Consider the following 14,411-nt stretch of genomic DNA (forward strand, 5'->3'; position numbering starts at 1 on the left):
GCATGAAAGGCTTCGAACGATTACGTTGAGACATAAACAAAATAGTCTGGACTGGTCTGGTCTGGTCTGGTCTGGTCTGGTCTGGTCTGGTCTGGTCTGGTCTGGTCTGGTCTGGTCTGGTCTGGTCTGGTCTGGTCTGGTCTGGTCTGGTCTGGTCTGGTCTGGTCTGGTCTGGTCTGGTCTGGTCTGGTGTAAAGACTGTTTATAATTTCCTTTGTTAATCGATATTTTGAAAGTAATGAACATTTTCCAAAAGACCGGAATTTCATTTATGAGTGAGGTAGAAGCCGAGATGAGATCGTCTGAAGCAAAGTCAAAGATATACATGCGTCTCAATCTATATTTTATATGTAACTCACATTTATTTGTAGTTTTTTTCTAGCCAAAATACTTATAAAATGTAGCATAATATCAGAATCGGATCACTTAACTTGTTGCAAAATAATGTAAAAACTCGAAGCCATTGAGGCGCGTATTTCTTTTGAAGGAACTCATATGCCCCCTCGTCTAAAAAGAAGAACAAAATTAAACAGATAAACCGAATCTTCAATAAATAATTACATCCTGTAAAAGGACATTTTTCGTAATTGAAAAAGGTTCCGTTCACTCGACGCGAACCCCATTAGACCATTAAACTTTCACATCCAGTGAAAGGACTGTTTTTATAATTGATGTGATCTCAAACCTTTAATGGCTAGTACAGACGTTTTGGTCGTTATTACTTTCTATTTTTACTCTAACTTTTAAAACGTTGGTATCGTCAAAAACGTTTTGAAGGTATTCAAGCTCCTTCTTATTTGATTCTTGCAAGGGCAATATTATTGCATAATATTTCAGTTAAATACGAAAACACATTTCTTGGTCATGTTTTTTATTATTCATATCTCAGCTTAATCAATAAATTTCTTTAATTTCTTAAGCTTTTAACGTTTAATTTTTCTTCATCCCTTTTCATTGAATTATTTTAGTTCAAGAACATTTTAGTTCTTAGCCATTTCTCCTTTTATCCATGGAAGGAGAAACTTGACCTTAGCATAGACACCAAATTTGCCAGGAGCCGCGCAGCCATGACCCCAGCTGGTAGCCCCATGAATAAAGAATCGACCTCCATTTTCACAGACCATTGGTCCACCAGAGTCTCCTTGGCATGAGTCAATACCACCCTGGTCAATACCAGCACAAATCATAGAATCGTGGATCTTATTTGGGTATGCTTTTTCACAACGAGCACGGCTAGCAATGGGGACAGAAACTTGTTGAAGGTAATCTGGTGATGCACCTCCTGAGGAAAGACGTCCCCATCCTGTGATCCAGCAGTGTTTGCCATCAGTAGGAGCCGGGTCAGTTTCAGGCAGACACACCAGGTTGACATTTCTACGAAAGAGAAAAAAAAAATCCGGCAGCTCAGTCTTTTAAATATCATAATATTAGTTGGTATATTAAATAAGTGTAAGGAGAAGCACGACGCGCTATAGTTTTTTAGCTTGGATGTAATGTTTTCCCAAAAAAATCATATGTCTCTAAAGTATCATGTCTCTAATGGTTTAGTAAAAAAGGTACATCAATATGGATTTAACTCAAATAAACTCAATCACTAAGAAGATGGTACGTGGTCTGAAATAGGAAAACATTACACCCAACGAAAAGAGGCATATCACCCCGTTGCATTAGGAATAGGCAGAAAATTTAAGATGAAATTTATAACTTTCAATATTTATTAATATGTTGCTTTCGTCGTATAGAGCGTTTTCACGTGACCATTATGGTGTACCAAAACAATACATTTTCTATCCTCCGGGAATTGAACTCTGTTTTTATGCAAATACTGTGCAGAAAGTTTCTATTATTTGGTACACCAATATGGCTGCCTTCTCAAGTGAGTGAAAACGCTCTATACACACAATTCTCAACATGATAAGGTAACTCACCGATTGAGTAGAGCAGGTTTCTCAAGCTTCAACAAGGCGATGTCATGAGAGTACGACTTTGGCTTGTGGTAACTAGGATGAGTAATAACCTTGGATACCTTAATATCCTGTTCTGTGCCAACAGTCTGGACGCGTCTGTGCGCTCCAAGCCTGAAAAGAAACAACAAAAGAATAAAAGGATTGTAACAAAGAGTTAGAGCGTAAATCAATTCAGGATAATTTATGAATAGGGTAAATGCACGAAAAAACCCCGTATTTTAGGTATATCTAACGGTAGAGCAGAATAGAAAGTACTAAACTTTTAAGCTCAATTAAAATTAAAATTAAATTCATATTTTAATTCAATTTTTTTTTTAAATTTCCCTATGTCATTATGGCGTCTCATAAAAACAATCCTTTGGTGCATTGCAGTGATTTTCAAACAACTAATTAATATACTAGGAATAAACCGTTGCATGATATAAATTGAAAAAAAGCGTAACGTTTGCTGAAACAGTTCTTATGAAGAACCGACGACTGAAATGCCCCGTACAAACCCGGCTCTCACTCGGTGCTAGATGATTTTCATTCTTATTTTCCAATACTTACCTGATGACGATGGAGCTTGCTGATTTCCCAGAGACACAGTGAGTAGCGGTGAGAATCCATTGAGGATGAATCAAAGATCCACCACAGTATGGGAACCCGGATGTAGTTCTTAACTGAACCTGCCAAGGCCAGTCACCATGTTTAGCGGCCGTGCCTCCTACGATTCTCGTGTGTGGACGGACACCACATGAACCTGAAATAGTTATCAAAACAATATAAACTAGTCATTTTTTATATACAGGGCGTTTTTACATAACGTCATAGCAGCCATAGTGGTGTACATTTGACATTTGACGTCGTTTTTAATGTTTGTCACGCAACGTTTCCGTCTTACGTTTTTGGGGGAGGGAAGCGTTGCGTGACAAGCAGAATTGCTAATCAGCCTGTAGCTTGGTAAATGTTAGTTGTAAACTTACCTAAAGGAGGTGAGGTTCCAGTGACAACTGGTGGTGTAGGGGGCTGAGTGGGTGGAGGCGGAGTTGGTACTGCAATATGAAAGACAAGAGACAAGCTTCATTCAATTTCATTAATTATTGTGTTGTCCAGTTCCAGACCAGCTTCTCGTGAACAGACACATGAATTTCGATACAACTCAAACAAATTTATTCTAAAGAAAATAAAACGTGTCCTGAAAGGCATATTTGGAAACCGTTGCGCCTAAGATAAAAAAGATATATTTTTATTCAACAATGGCAATCTTTAGTTAAGCAATCCAGTTCGGATATATTTATATTTAGATAAATAATGCGTTTAAAAATAATGTCACATAAAGAAAAAAACAAAACAAAAACCAGAACAAAAACAAAACAAAAAACAAAAAAAAAGAAAAAACAAAACAAAAAAAAACCAAAAAAAACAACAACAACAACAAACAAATAAACAAAATTTGCGAGCAATCTCGGAATTTGCGACCTTTGAACTAGCAAGAATAACGCAAGAATTACATTTTAAGAAAATTATATTTATTATTTAGCTTCGTAAAAGTGGTTCAGATGTTTAAGGGAAAAAATGTGTTGCGGATCCAGAAATGGTTTCTTGTAACCCCCGCCTCCCCCTTGTGTGTAATCGATAGCACCAGCTTTTCTTCAACGTTACGGATATTTTGTTTTGGCAAACCCTCTTAAAAATCATCGATCGCGACTGCTACGCAGTACGATTTCCTTAAACTTGTAAGCTTTACACTTTGCCTTGAATTTCTTTAAGGCCGATTTAGATTCTCGCCTCCAACTATCGTATACAACACGCTCGCGCCATGACACATACGATTGTCGTAGCTTTTTAAAAAGTTTTAAATCTTACGACTTTTTTCATGTTGCACGCGAAGGTCGTAAGCGAGTTGTAGGCTTAATTTACACGCTACGACTACAGTTATTGGATGGCGCGAGCGTGTTGTATATGATAGTTGTAGGCGGAAATCGTACCGTCTAAACCGGCCATAAAAATAAGGTGAGGTTAAGCTTACCTGAGTCGCAGTTGCCGATAGATATGTCATCAATAGCGATGTCACCAGAATACTCTTTAGCCCGAATGCCTTCAAACGATAGCTGAAGTGACATACAAAAAAGAGAGAGAATAATGGTATACCATGAAATCTGACAGCTTTAAGTAAATTATCGAGACTTAGGGGATATTATCTGCCTCAGCTTACGACTTTAGCAGATTCCAACACATGGTCTAGATAACGGACGATATCAAGCTACACCACTTACAATACTTGTCTACTTTTTAAAACGTGTTACCGCTAGTCACCACCTTGACTACAGCAGTGGCGCAGCTCAACAGAGTCGAGCTGAAAGCATGTGAAGGCGCCTCTGGCAGCCGCTATACAGTCCATGTATTACCTTGATCTCCACTCTAACAAGTTAGAATTAATTAGGGTTGCGTTGATTTCAAATGTTAGTACAACAGTCATGTTCAAGTTGCATGGCATTATTACAGGCTCGCAGTTGTAATTCCGACACAGACCTGATACTGATATTGAATAGAGTAGTGCATGAAGATAAAAATTGGTTTGTACTAACTGTTTGTGTTCCTGTTTGTGACAATCGAACACTGCCTTTGATCCACTTGTTCCCTTGGGGTCCGCTTTTAGTGAAAACTTTCGAAGTTCCGACAAAGACGTTAAAAGTACCAATGTGGAAACCATACATGTGGTAATAGAAGGTCAAACACTGGTTGCTGCTGATAGTGACCCTCTTCTCAATGATAGCATTATCGCCTTTCACGCGGGGATAAGAAGCCTCGATATACATGTAGTAGCCTATTGAAATAAATATGAAATTTATATGAGTCACTTTATAACACATAGAAACCTAATAACAATAACAATTTTGTAAAAAACTTGCAATTGAAACTGTTTTCATTGTTACGCGCTTATGTATACGACATTCTCGTCTGTCCGTCTGTCCGTCTGTCGTCTGTCCGTCTGTCCGTCTGTCCGTCTGTCCGTCTGTCCGTCTGTCCGTCTGTCCGTCTGTCCGTCTGTCCGTCTGTCCGTCTGTCCGTCTGTCCGTCTGTCCGTCTGTCCGTCTGTCCGTCTGTCCGTCTGTCCGTCTCTAAGACAATTTACCTTTTCCTGTAGTGTGGTCTCCACTTGGTCCAGTTTGGCTAGATGGTGTGCCATACTGTCGTCTTGTCCAATCGAATTTATCGTCTTTTCGTTGAGCAAATCCACAGTCCCTCTCAAAATCGCATTTGAAACCTGGAGACAAAGCGCGAAAGAAATGTTACGTTCTTTGTATACCACGTAACGTATTTAATTTCGAATATACCGCGGTTTACTGTTATGCCAGGACAGCACCCGGTACATAAAAGAAACTCAAAGGTGGTAAGCCGCTAGCCAGGGGTTGTAGAGCTCAATATGTGAGTTAGCCATGCCCTGACTTAGATCAGCCCAGAGGTTGTTTTATAGGTTTAATATGTGAGTTAGCCATGCTCTGACTTATCTCAGCCTAGAGGTTGTTTCAGGGTTTGATCTGTGAGTTAGCCATGCCCTGGCTTAGATCAGCCAAGAGGTTGTTTCAGGATTGGATTCGTGAGTCAGTCGTGCCCTGCATGACAAACGGCTCAGATGTAGTTTCAAGGTAAGATATATGAATCAGCCATGCCTTTACTTATGCCATCCCAAAGGTTGTTTCAGCGGGTATAATTAGTATATTAGAGAGCTTTAGATTGACTTTCTTTTCTCCCCGCCCGCAGACTGCAAACGTGACCACGTTTTCATAGTTTTCGTGCATTTTTTTTTACCTTTTACAAACCTTCTCAGCAAGCGCAAATACTCTTTTGTTTTTCTACTACTTGGACTTTTTTGCGATTCTTTTTCAGTAATTTAAAAGAATTTTTTTACTGTTTAACTGAAGTTTCACGTTTACCGTGAACGTAAGTCTAAAACTCTCTATTAAAATAGATCTACCCTCTATTTGGTTAATGCTGTAATGTCTAGCTCACCTGACGGTACTGGTGGTGGCGTGGATGCTACTGGTGGCGTGGGTGGAACTTTTTTTTTGTACAACGAAAGAAAAACAAAGCGTGTTTATTAGAAACACCTTATGAAACTGGAAAGAACAAATGGATGGATGGACGGATGGAAGAAGGTTGGAAGGAAAGGAAGGAGTGATGATAAAAATTTTTTTTTCTTTCAAATTCAGTGGCTTTTATAATTTCAAAAAATCACAAATTATAGCTATTGACTGTTTGCACTCAATACTGATTGGTTTTTGAATATAAATTCAGGCAGACTTTGCACCATTGCATGATGACAACAACGAAAGAAGGCAGGAAAAATTATTGGGTTGCAATGTTACGTCATAGCTGTCATGTTGGTTGACGATAACAAAGCATTCCTCATTAGCTTTTCTTGTCATGTAAACCAACATGGCGGCTGTTTCAATGGGATCTATATTTCAAGGAATTTTAAGTCATGTGATTGCATCCCCAAAAAACATTTGGTATAATATGGTTTTCATGGAAAGTAATTCAGCTTCGCATGGAGAAACGACCCGATATTTGAGATCGCTGTCTTGGATGCCACTGTCACGTGATGGTTCAAATTCTCAGGCCCCGTCCACACTATGCCGGATAAATTTGAATCCGCAACTTTCACACCGAAACCGAAAAAAAAGTTTTCCGTCCACACATGAAAACGGATAAAATGTTTGCCGTCCACACTAGTCCGATCTGAGCATGTTCATCGAAGCTGAAATTGAGCCCGCGGTGAATTTTTAGCCTTCCCACCATGATCCCATGACAATCATGACGTCATCGTATTCAAAAAATTTCGGGTACGAAATGTTCTCCGTCCACACTAATAGGGCTAGCTGGCGTTTTCAAATTGTTCCACTCTGGAGACCGTATTCGAAAAAAATCGTTTTCGGTGAAAAATTGTTTGGGATTCGCCCGGACTAGTGTGGACGGTAGGCTTAACCGAATAAATAAAAATTCGGAATCAAATTTATCCGCATAGTGTGGACGGGACCTCAGTCTATTGAAATATTAATGATACACTATGAAATGTCCTTTTCTCTTACCTCCACTGCATCGAGTGATTGAAAGATCATCAATAGCAATATCTCCTCGCCATGATTTACCGCGTGTTCCTTCAAATCTGATCTAAATTGTTTTAAAAGAAATTTCTTACACAAATATATATATTTCTGTGTTATGAGCATTAAGAATAGCTAAAAGCTAAGCCAATCAAATATGGACTACTTCGACGATACTGTGGCCATTTTGGATCGCAATACATTATGGTGTATCAGGGGGCTATACAATAATGCTTTGTTCCAGTAATGACGACGATTGATATTAATAGCTCACCACAAGAGAAAACAAGACTATGAATTAAGACGGCACATAGGTCACCTTTAACCATAAAATACAGACAAACACGACACTCTATATATTTCAAATAAATAGTTGGAAGTCAGTATTCATATTGAATTAGGTTGTCAACGCGTTTATACTAAACGCTCGTCGGGAACATAGTTCGTATCTATGGCACCATTTAGGAAATCGCATAGATACCTTTTGAGATCCACTTTGAGCTAGGCGTACTTCAGCAGCCTTCCATGGTTGCCCTTGACTACCAGACTTGCTAAACACCTTTGTGTTACCAACATACACGTTCAGAGTGTTAACATCATTGCCATTCATTTGATAGAAGAACCTTAGACATTCGTTGCCAGTGAGCGTCACTTGTTTCTCGATTACAGCATTATCACCCTGGACTCTGGGAGAAGATGTTTCAATGTACATGTAGTAACCTGGAATATTAAATATATATAACCCCCAATTTTAGGAACTACTTTTTTTAAAGTGATAAATTATTGCTCTGCATTAAGCTGACAGGAGAATACAATATTGTGAAACCCACTGTTAGAAAGTAAGCCCGATACTGCAAACGCGAGTAAAAACGTTGCGGATACACTATTAAATATTTAATTATACAGTTTCTCATTAATCCCATATAGGTAACTGTTCAATTATTTTCTTAATTGGACAGGTCTTGTTGATATGGGATTAATTAGGCAGCTATATAATTAATAGGTAATGGGATTTCATGCTCCCGGCCAATCATGAAATAATTAGAATCGAAAAATTCCTCTGACTGCCAAATAGAACTCGGCCTACGAACTCATCCAATTTTGTCAGTCCTCGGAATTTTCCTCGTCCAATTATTTCTCAATTGGACAGCATGGATTCCTTTTACATATACTAAGTTACTGCATATGTTAATTAAATTTAAAAACATCCGAGTGTGACGTGGTTGACATCGTTACGACCGAGTTATTTAAAAAAAAAATACGTTGGAGTCATTTTCAAAAAGACACCTACCAAATGCAAATATTCAAACACACTGTTTTCTAAGATAAAAGATTGGTTAAAAAAAGCGTATATAACATTACCTGAATTTAATTTAAAAAACGTAATATTAGGAGGAAGTATAAATGTAATGGAGGAATTTCTTTTTCTATTATATAAATATGTATTATATAATGCTAGAATTAGAGGCTCTAGGCCAAATATTATTATATTTCAAATGAAACTTTTAGAATATGAAAAAATAGAAAAAACAATTTCCAGAAAAAAAGGCAAGTTACACTCTCATGTAAATAAATATCAAAATCTTCAAGAACTATTATCTGAATTAAGACAAGTAAGCCCGTAGCACCGTCTGTAACCACTATTTGTAATTATTTGTATTGTTTGTTATGTGTAATCATGGTTTATGTTTGTTTATAAATAAGATAATATTTAAAAGAAATTAATTAATTTTTTTAAAAAACCTACCATTTCCGGTGGTGTGGTCTCCACTCGGTCCAGTCCCACTTGACGGAGTGGATCCCCTGCGCCTCGTCCAATCAAACTTGTCACTGGTGCTCTGAGTAAATCCACAGGTATCCCGTTCAAAATCACAGACGAAACCTGAATATTAAAAAAAATGTAAAATAAGTATTGCTGGGTTGAATCAGTTGGACCAAAAGGAACAATGGCTAGAAATCCCAGAAGGGATTAATTAATATCTTTGAATTATTTGTTCATGCTTAATGACATGCTTACTATGATGCCGAGCATTAACCAATCATATGTATTTCTTCAAGGCTCTATTCTACGCGAAATGAATACAAAGGTCGTTATGAATCGTATTCAGTCAAAGACGTTCCCAAATTATGAAAAGAAAAAAAAAAAATTCATGTAAAGTCATGTCAAGTTACCTCCGAAATGTAATCGCGGAAAAAAAAGTTGATAGCAGATCTAGAGTCTATTTTTTTTACATAATCAAATATGCAGTTCACCTTATGTGATTTCAACCTTTACTCCCTTTCGGTCTAGTCGCGTAAGCTTAAGGCTGGTCGTTCAACAACAACGTTCAACGTTTTTTGACATTGATTGTATTTTACACATACTAACCTCCTGATGGGGCTGACGTGACTGGTGGAGGTGGCGTGACAACTGCAAGTATAAATTATTTTCAATATTTTAATGAAGTGTTTTCTTGGTAATATACGCACACACTTGATTGCAGAAAGGTTGTAGTATACATTTATACAGATACCTAATGAGATGCAAGATATCAAATGAGATGCAGAACTTAAAACATGCATAAATACATTGCTTAGCCACTACCTTTTGTGGAAAATACTTTTTTAACTTGACTTTGTGGAAATATACTTGTCTCTGATACAACTCTGTTACAGCTCAAGCTGTATTATGGGCATGGGCACGTGATGGTGCACAACGGCAGGGATCGAACCCGAACCCGGGTCACATTGGTGGTTGCGGAGTAGCAGCCCACGCTAACCGTGCATTTATCCATTCACCAAGCTCGCCCCATATACTCACCATTTCCGCATTTGTACAATCTGTTCAGTTGGATGGTGTCAATAGAACTTAAACCAATTCTTTGTCCAAGAGTTACCTTTTACAATTAAAACAAACATATGAGTTCAGTTTTGCAATGATAATTGGGTACCACTGAATAACTGGTTATAAATCTCTAATAATTAATAATAATGATCTTCGTACATACCCCTGTTTTCTTGGATACTATTGTAGGCTTTCCATTCTTGGAGAAAGCTCTTGACCCATAATGCATCACGCTACCATAATCGTATGTTGTGCCCTGGGAGTTAATACCTGAAGAGTGCTTCTTGAAGTTTCCTTCTCTGCCTTCAGTATGCAAAAAGAAAATAAATATATGTATGTACTGATAAGTAAATTTTAGTTTATACTAGCTACATCGTTTTAAAGTGCACATGAACCCTTTGACAATACATTCAGTACTGATTCTGCATAAAGTAAATAGTTGATTGGTAAAATATTTCTTGATTTGAGTGATGCGTCTCTAACTTATGAAAGTTTATACTTCCAATATGTTAATGATGATGACGTCAGGTAAGGTATTTGAGTGTTTTTGTTGTAACTAGTAATACTAAATTCTGGCCATTTTGAAAATAAAAAAATTAAATAGCTTTCTTGTAAACCATGAGTAAAATAATGATGCTTTTTAAATACTGTATCTATGAACCAGTTCGATTTTGTATATTTAAGTAAGCCTTAATAGACGTCACACTCATTAGCATATTGGAAGTATAAACCTTCATAACTTAGAAACGCATCACTCAAATCAAGAAATATTTTACCATTCAACTATTTACTTCATGTAGAATCAGTACTGAAAGTATTGTCCAAGGGTTCATTTGCACTTTAACGTAGGCGCTTATCACTAATATGGCAACAAGAGATCGATTTGCTGTTAAAACAACTTAGCAAAAACTATTGTGAAAATGATTGGCAAAAGAATAACACCTCGCTATGCTAAGTTTGTAAATATCAAATAGCGTACTATAATGTTGGCTCTTAGTAGCATACCAATGAGGTAGCTGCTTCTGGTAGATATAGAGTCTTTGCACCATCACGTGATGGTAGTCATGACAGGAGGCACAACAAAAGAATAGGTCTTACCTGCTCGGATGTTTTCAAATTTGATTTCCACGTAGTTATCTCGATCTGGACGAGACTGTTCATGGAAGAAACCAAGAGCATGACCTGCGCAAAAATGATGGAGAAAAAAAATTAACAAATAAACCAAGTCAGTAATTCGACACTAGAGAAAACTAGTCTTTAATATGTGTGTGCATCAACTCTTTTAGAAACGAACTGAAAATAGGTTTGTTTCGCAAAGACGCCTGGGATGGTTACGCTTTTCCATCGCTTCATACGAAAGGAAATAATCCAAGACTATCGCTCAAACAAATTAAACGGATCGAAGAATTAGTGTAATATATATATGTTTATACAGATGTATATATATATATATATAGAGAGAGAGAGAGAGATAGATATAGATATAGATTCCACCACGCATAGCCTCAAATTCAAACGCTTGAGAATTAATTTATGCTGGGGAAGCAAAGGTTTTTATTCTATTGAGAATAAACATGGCCGCCGTGTGATATATGCCCATCTAAATTTATGATCTGCCAACAGTCTTGTCGACTAACCCATGGAACTACACACCTTGATATTACAACGGATATATACACACTGTGGTTTGCAAAAAAATTCGCAAAACTCATTTGTATCGATATATCGATATAAAAGCTATTTTGCATATTGCTAATATGTATATATATATATACATTGTTTTTATTATTGCAAATAAATAAAATAAATTATTTGAGTCATGAGTCATGGCTGCAAGCTAAGAATAGACCTTCATAATTCATGTGTATGATTTTGGTAAATATTGTACTAAAAATCCATAAATGCGCGCAAGGCTAAACTTGCAAAAACAAGTTTCAATTACAGCATTGCTACCACCTGACCTAAAAAAAGTATCTTATGAAGAAAAATTTACTCCAAAAACAAGATACTTGCCAAATTCGTGTATTACAATTCCTTTGTACCAACATCCACTAGCCAGAGATAACTGCTGCATTCTTCCAGTGCGCCCGACATATGACCAGCATCTGTTGGCAGTCAAAGCAGAGGTAAATGCTATAATCACTGACTCTGACTATATAACCAATGACTGCAGTATTTAGTATGGATCGATTTAGAGAGAAATGAGAAAACTCTGGCAAGGTCATGGAACATTCGTTGCGTTGCATCAAGTCCAATATTTAATTCCTTACCCGCTTCCTTTGAACACGGAGACGTATGCTGTCTCTGTTGTTCTCTTCTTGAAGCGAATGCATGTCTTCTGGTGGTACTCAGCAATGGCTTCGTTCAGCCTGGCCATAGCTCGAGGCTCGCTAGCTGCGAAAAGGTAAAAAGAAAACGTTTGATAAAATAAGCTAGGAAACCCTGAAACAACCTCTGGGCTGATCTAAGTCAGGGCATTGCTAACTCTGAACCCTGAAGCAACCTCTGGGCTGATCTAAGTCAGGGTAGGGCTAACTCACAGATCAAACCCTGAAACAGCCTCTGGGCTGATCTAAGTTACATGGTGTGGCTAACTCACAGATTGAACCCTGAAACAAGCTCTGGGCTGATCTAAGTCAGGGAATGGCTAACTCACAGATCAAACCCTGAAACAACCTCTGGGCTGATCTAAGTTACATGGTGTGGCTAACTCACAGATTGAACCCTCAAACAATCTCTAGACTAATCTAAGTCAGGGCATGGCTAACTCACAGATTGAACCCTGAAACAAGCTCTGGGTTGATCAAAGTCAGGAAATGGCTTAATCACAGATCGAATTGGAATTTATGAGAGATGAGGCGGTATGCCGTGTGGGATGGGCTCGGAAATCATATAACAACATGCGTAATAGGTAAATTACGAGCCTTGTATGAAACAACTGAAGAAAAGGGCGAATGGGCCTTTCACAACTTCAATTCGCATAAAATAAGCCAGTTCAACTAGAAACCGTGGACAGCAGTTTCGGCCTGTATTGGGCCTCGTCAGCACGGTCTATCTAGTGAGCTGGTAGAATCCCATAAATTGGAATTTAGTTTATTAAGTTTCCGGATGGAGAAAAACTGCTGAACACGGAGTGAAACCCTTGGAATCAAGGGAGAGACCTAACAAACTCTCCTTTCATGTGATACCGAGTGCAGGATATCAAACCCAAACCCCAGAGCAAATCCAATTCTCTTTATAGTTCGATAGCATTAATTGTAATAATTATTTACGATCCAGTACAACTCACAAATAGAGGCTTCAACATCGTAGACAATCTCTGCATTAGGCCATAGTCTGTAGTTGATGGATGCTCTTTCTCCTCTCGTCTCCAGTTCTGCTCTTTGTCCTTCCGTTAGTTTGATGTCTCCCTCAAACAGGTCCGGATCTTCGATTTCTCGATTTACTATTGTAGATATTAATTTCGATCGTAAATATGTTAAATCATCCAAAAAAAGAGCAAGTTAGTAAAATAATAAATAATATTCTATTTATGAAATGTGATTTTGTCACTCGGTAAAGATCTATTAATATGTTAAGTGTATGCTACATCGAGTGTATAAGCAGATTAAAAAATCTGCCTCAGTTGGGTTCTATTTATTTTATTCTGTTCAATACTCAGCAGTTGATTTTTTCGAAGGAAAAAAAATTAAAACCCATGAAAATAAAAAATAATAATTAAAAATATATACAAGATAAAAAACGATGCACAAAAGACGGAGATTGTTACCTTCAAATCCAGCAAGGGCTGAAGCCACGAGGAGAGCTAACACAGCTATCTTCATGGTGTCCGAAAAGAATGTACCTAGAACCGTGAGATATGATCCTTTTTATATTCAATATCATCCTCATATCAGGGGGGTGGTTGTTTAATGTTTGGCTTATCACCAGAGTATCGACAGGGTCTCGTAATTGGAATCTGTTTTTCAAAAATTAGGTGTAAGTTTAAAACAATGGTTTAAAGTAGGGACTTGATTTTATTGATTTAGGTGTGGAGTGCTGGTAAATACGCTCTACCTCTCAAGCCCCGTTTACACTAGCGATTTTTGCTGCGATTTTTGCTGCGATTTTTGCTGCGATTTTTGCTGCGATTTTTGCTGCGATTTTTGCTGCGATTTTTGCTGCGATTTTTGCTGCGATTTTTGCTGCGATTTTTGCTGCGATTTTTGTGGCAATTTTAGGAAATATGGAATCTTTTGTCTCATCCTTCAAGAGACATTCGTCTAGGAAAATCTTGGTATCCTGAAAAAAACTTTACAAGTAAATTCTTTACCATTATTTATTATGGACCAAATTGTAAAAAAAAATCGCAGCAAAAATCGCAGCAAAAATCGCTAGTGTAAACGGGGCTTCAGAGGCTCCGACCTGAAATACTCAAATGCATGGTGTATCATCTGTAGTGGCTATTACTATTCACCAATACGTGTTTAGAATACATATAAAAAATATAGTTTTGGAAATATTGTAGGACACGAGTAAAAGCTAATTCAG

The 14,411-nt window shown here is 37.6% G+C and overlaps 1 protein-coding gene across 1 annotated transcript; it reads right to left on the minus strand.

Annotated features, from left to right (window-relative positions):
* Positions 1-854: 854 nt before the first annotated feature.
* LOC148912528 (uncharacterized) lies at positions 855-13,742 on the minus strand. The gene is made up of 19 exons (XM_089027793.1): positions 13,651-13,742; positions 13,171-13,326; positions 12,152-12,275; positions 11,895-11,986; positions 10,980-11,063; positions 10,045-10,184; positions 9,858-9,933; positions 9,426-9,467; positions 8,805-8,939; positions 7,539-7,777; positions 7,043-7,124; positions 5,964-6,011; positions 5,086-5,217; positions 4,538-4,776; positions 3,979-4,060; positions 2,933-3,001; positions 2,517-2,709; positions 1,929-2,078; positions 855-1,374 (listed from the first exon to the last, which is right to left on the minus strand). Exons 1-19 carry the CDS (start codon positions 13,703-13,705, stop codon positions 981-983), a joined length of 2,532 nt encoding a protein of 843 aa, XP_088883919.1. The 5' UTR covers positions 13,706-13,742; the 3' UTR covers positions 855-980.
* Positions 13,743-14,411: the final 669 nt, after the last annotated feature.

This window comes from Actinia tenebrosa, unplaced genomic scaffold (genome assembly GCF_029948245.1).
Source record: "Actinia tenebrosa isolate PJP-AT-01 unplaced genomic scaffold, QUT_ActTen_1.0 PGA_scaffold11__36_contigs__length_13525064, whole genome shotgun sequence".
Taxonomy (NCBI): domain Eukaryota; kingdom Metazoa; phylum Cnidaria; class Anthozoa; order Actiniaria; family Actiniidae; genus Actinia; species Actinia tenebrosa.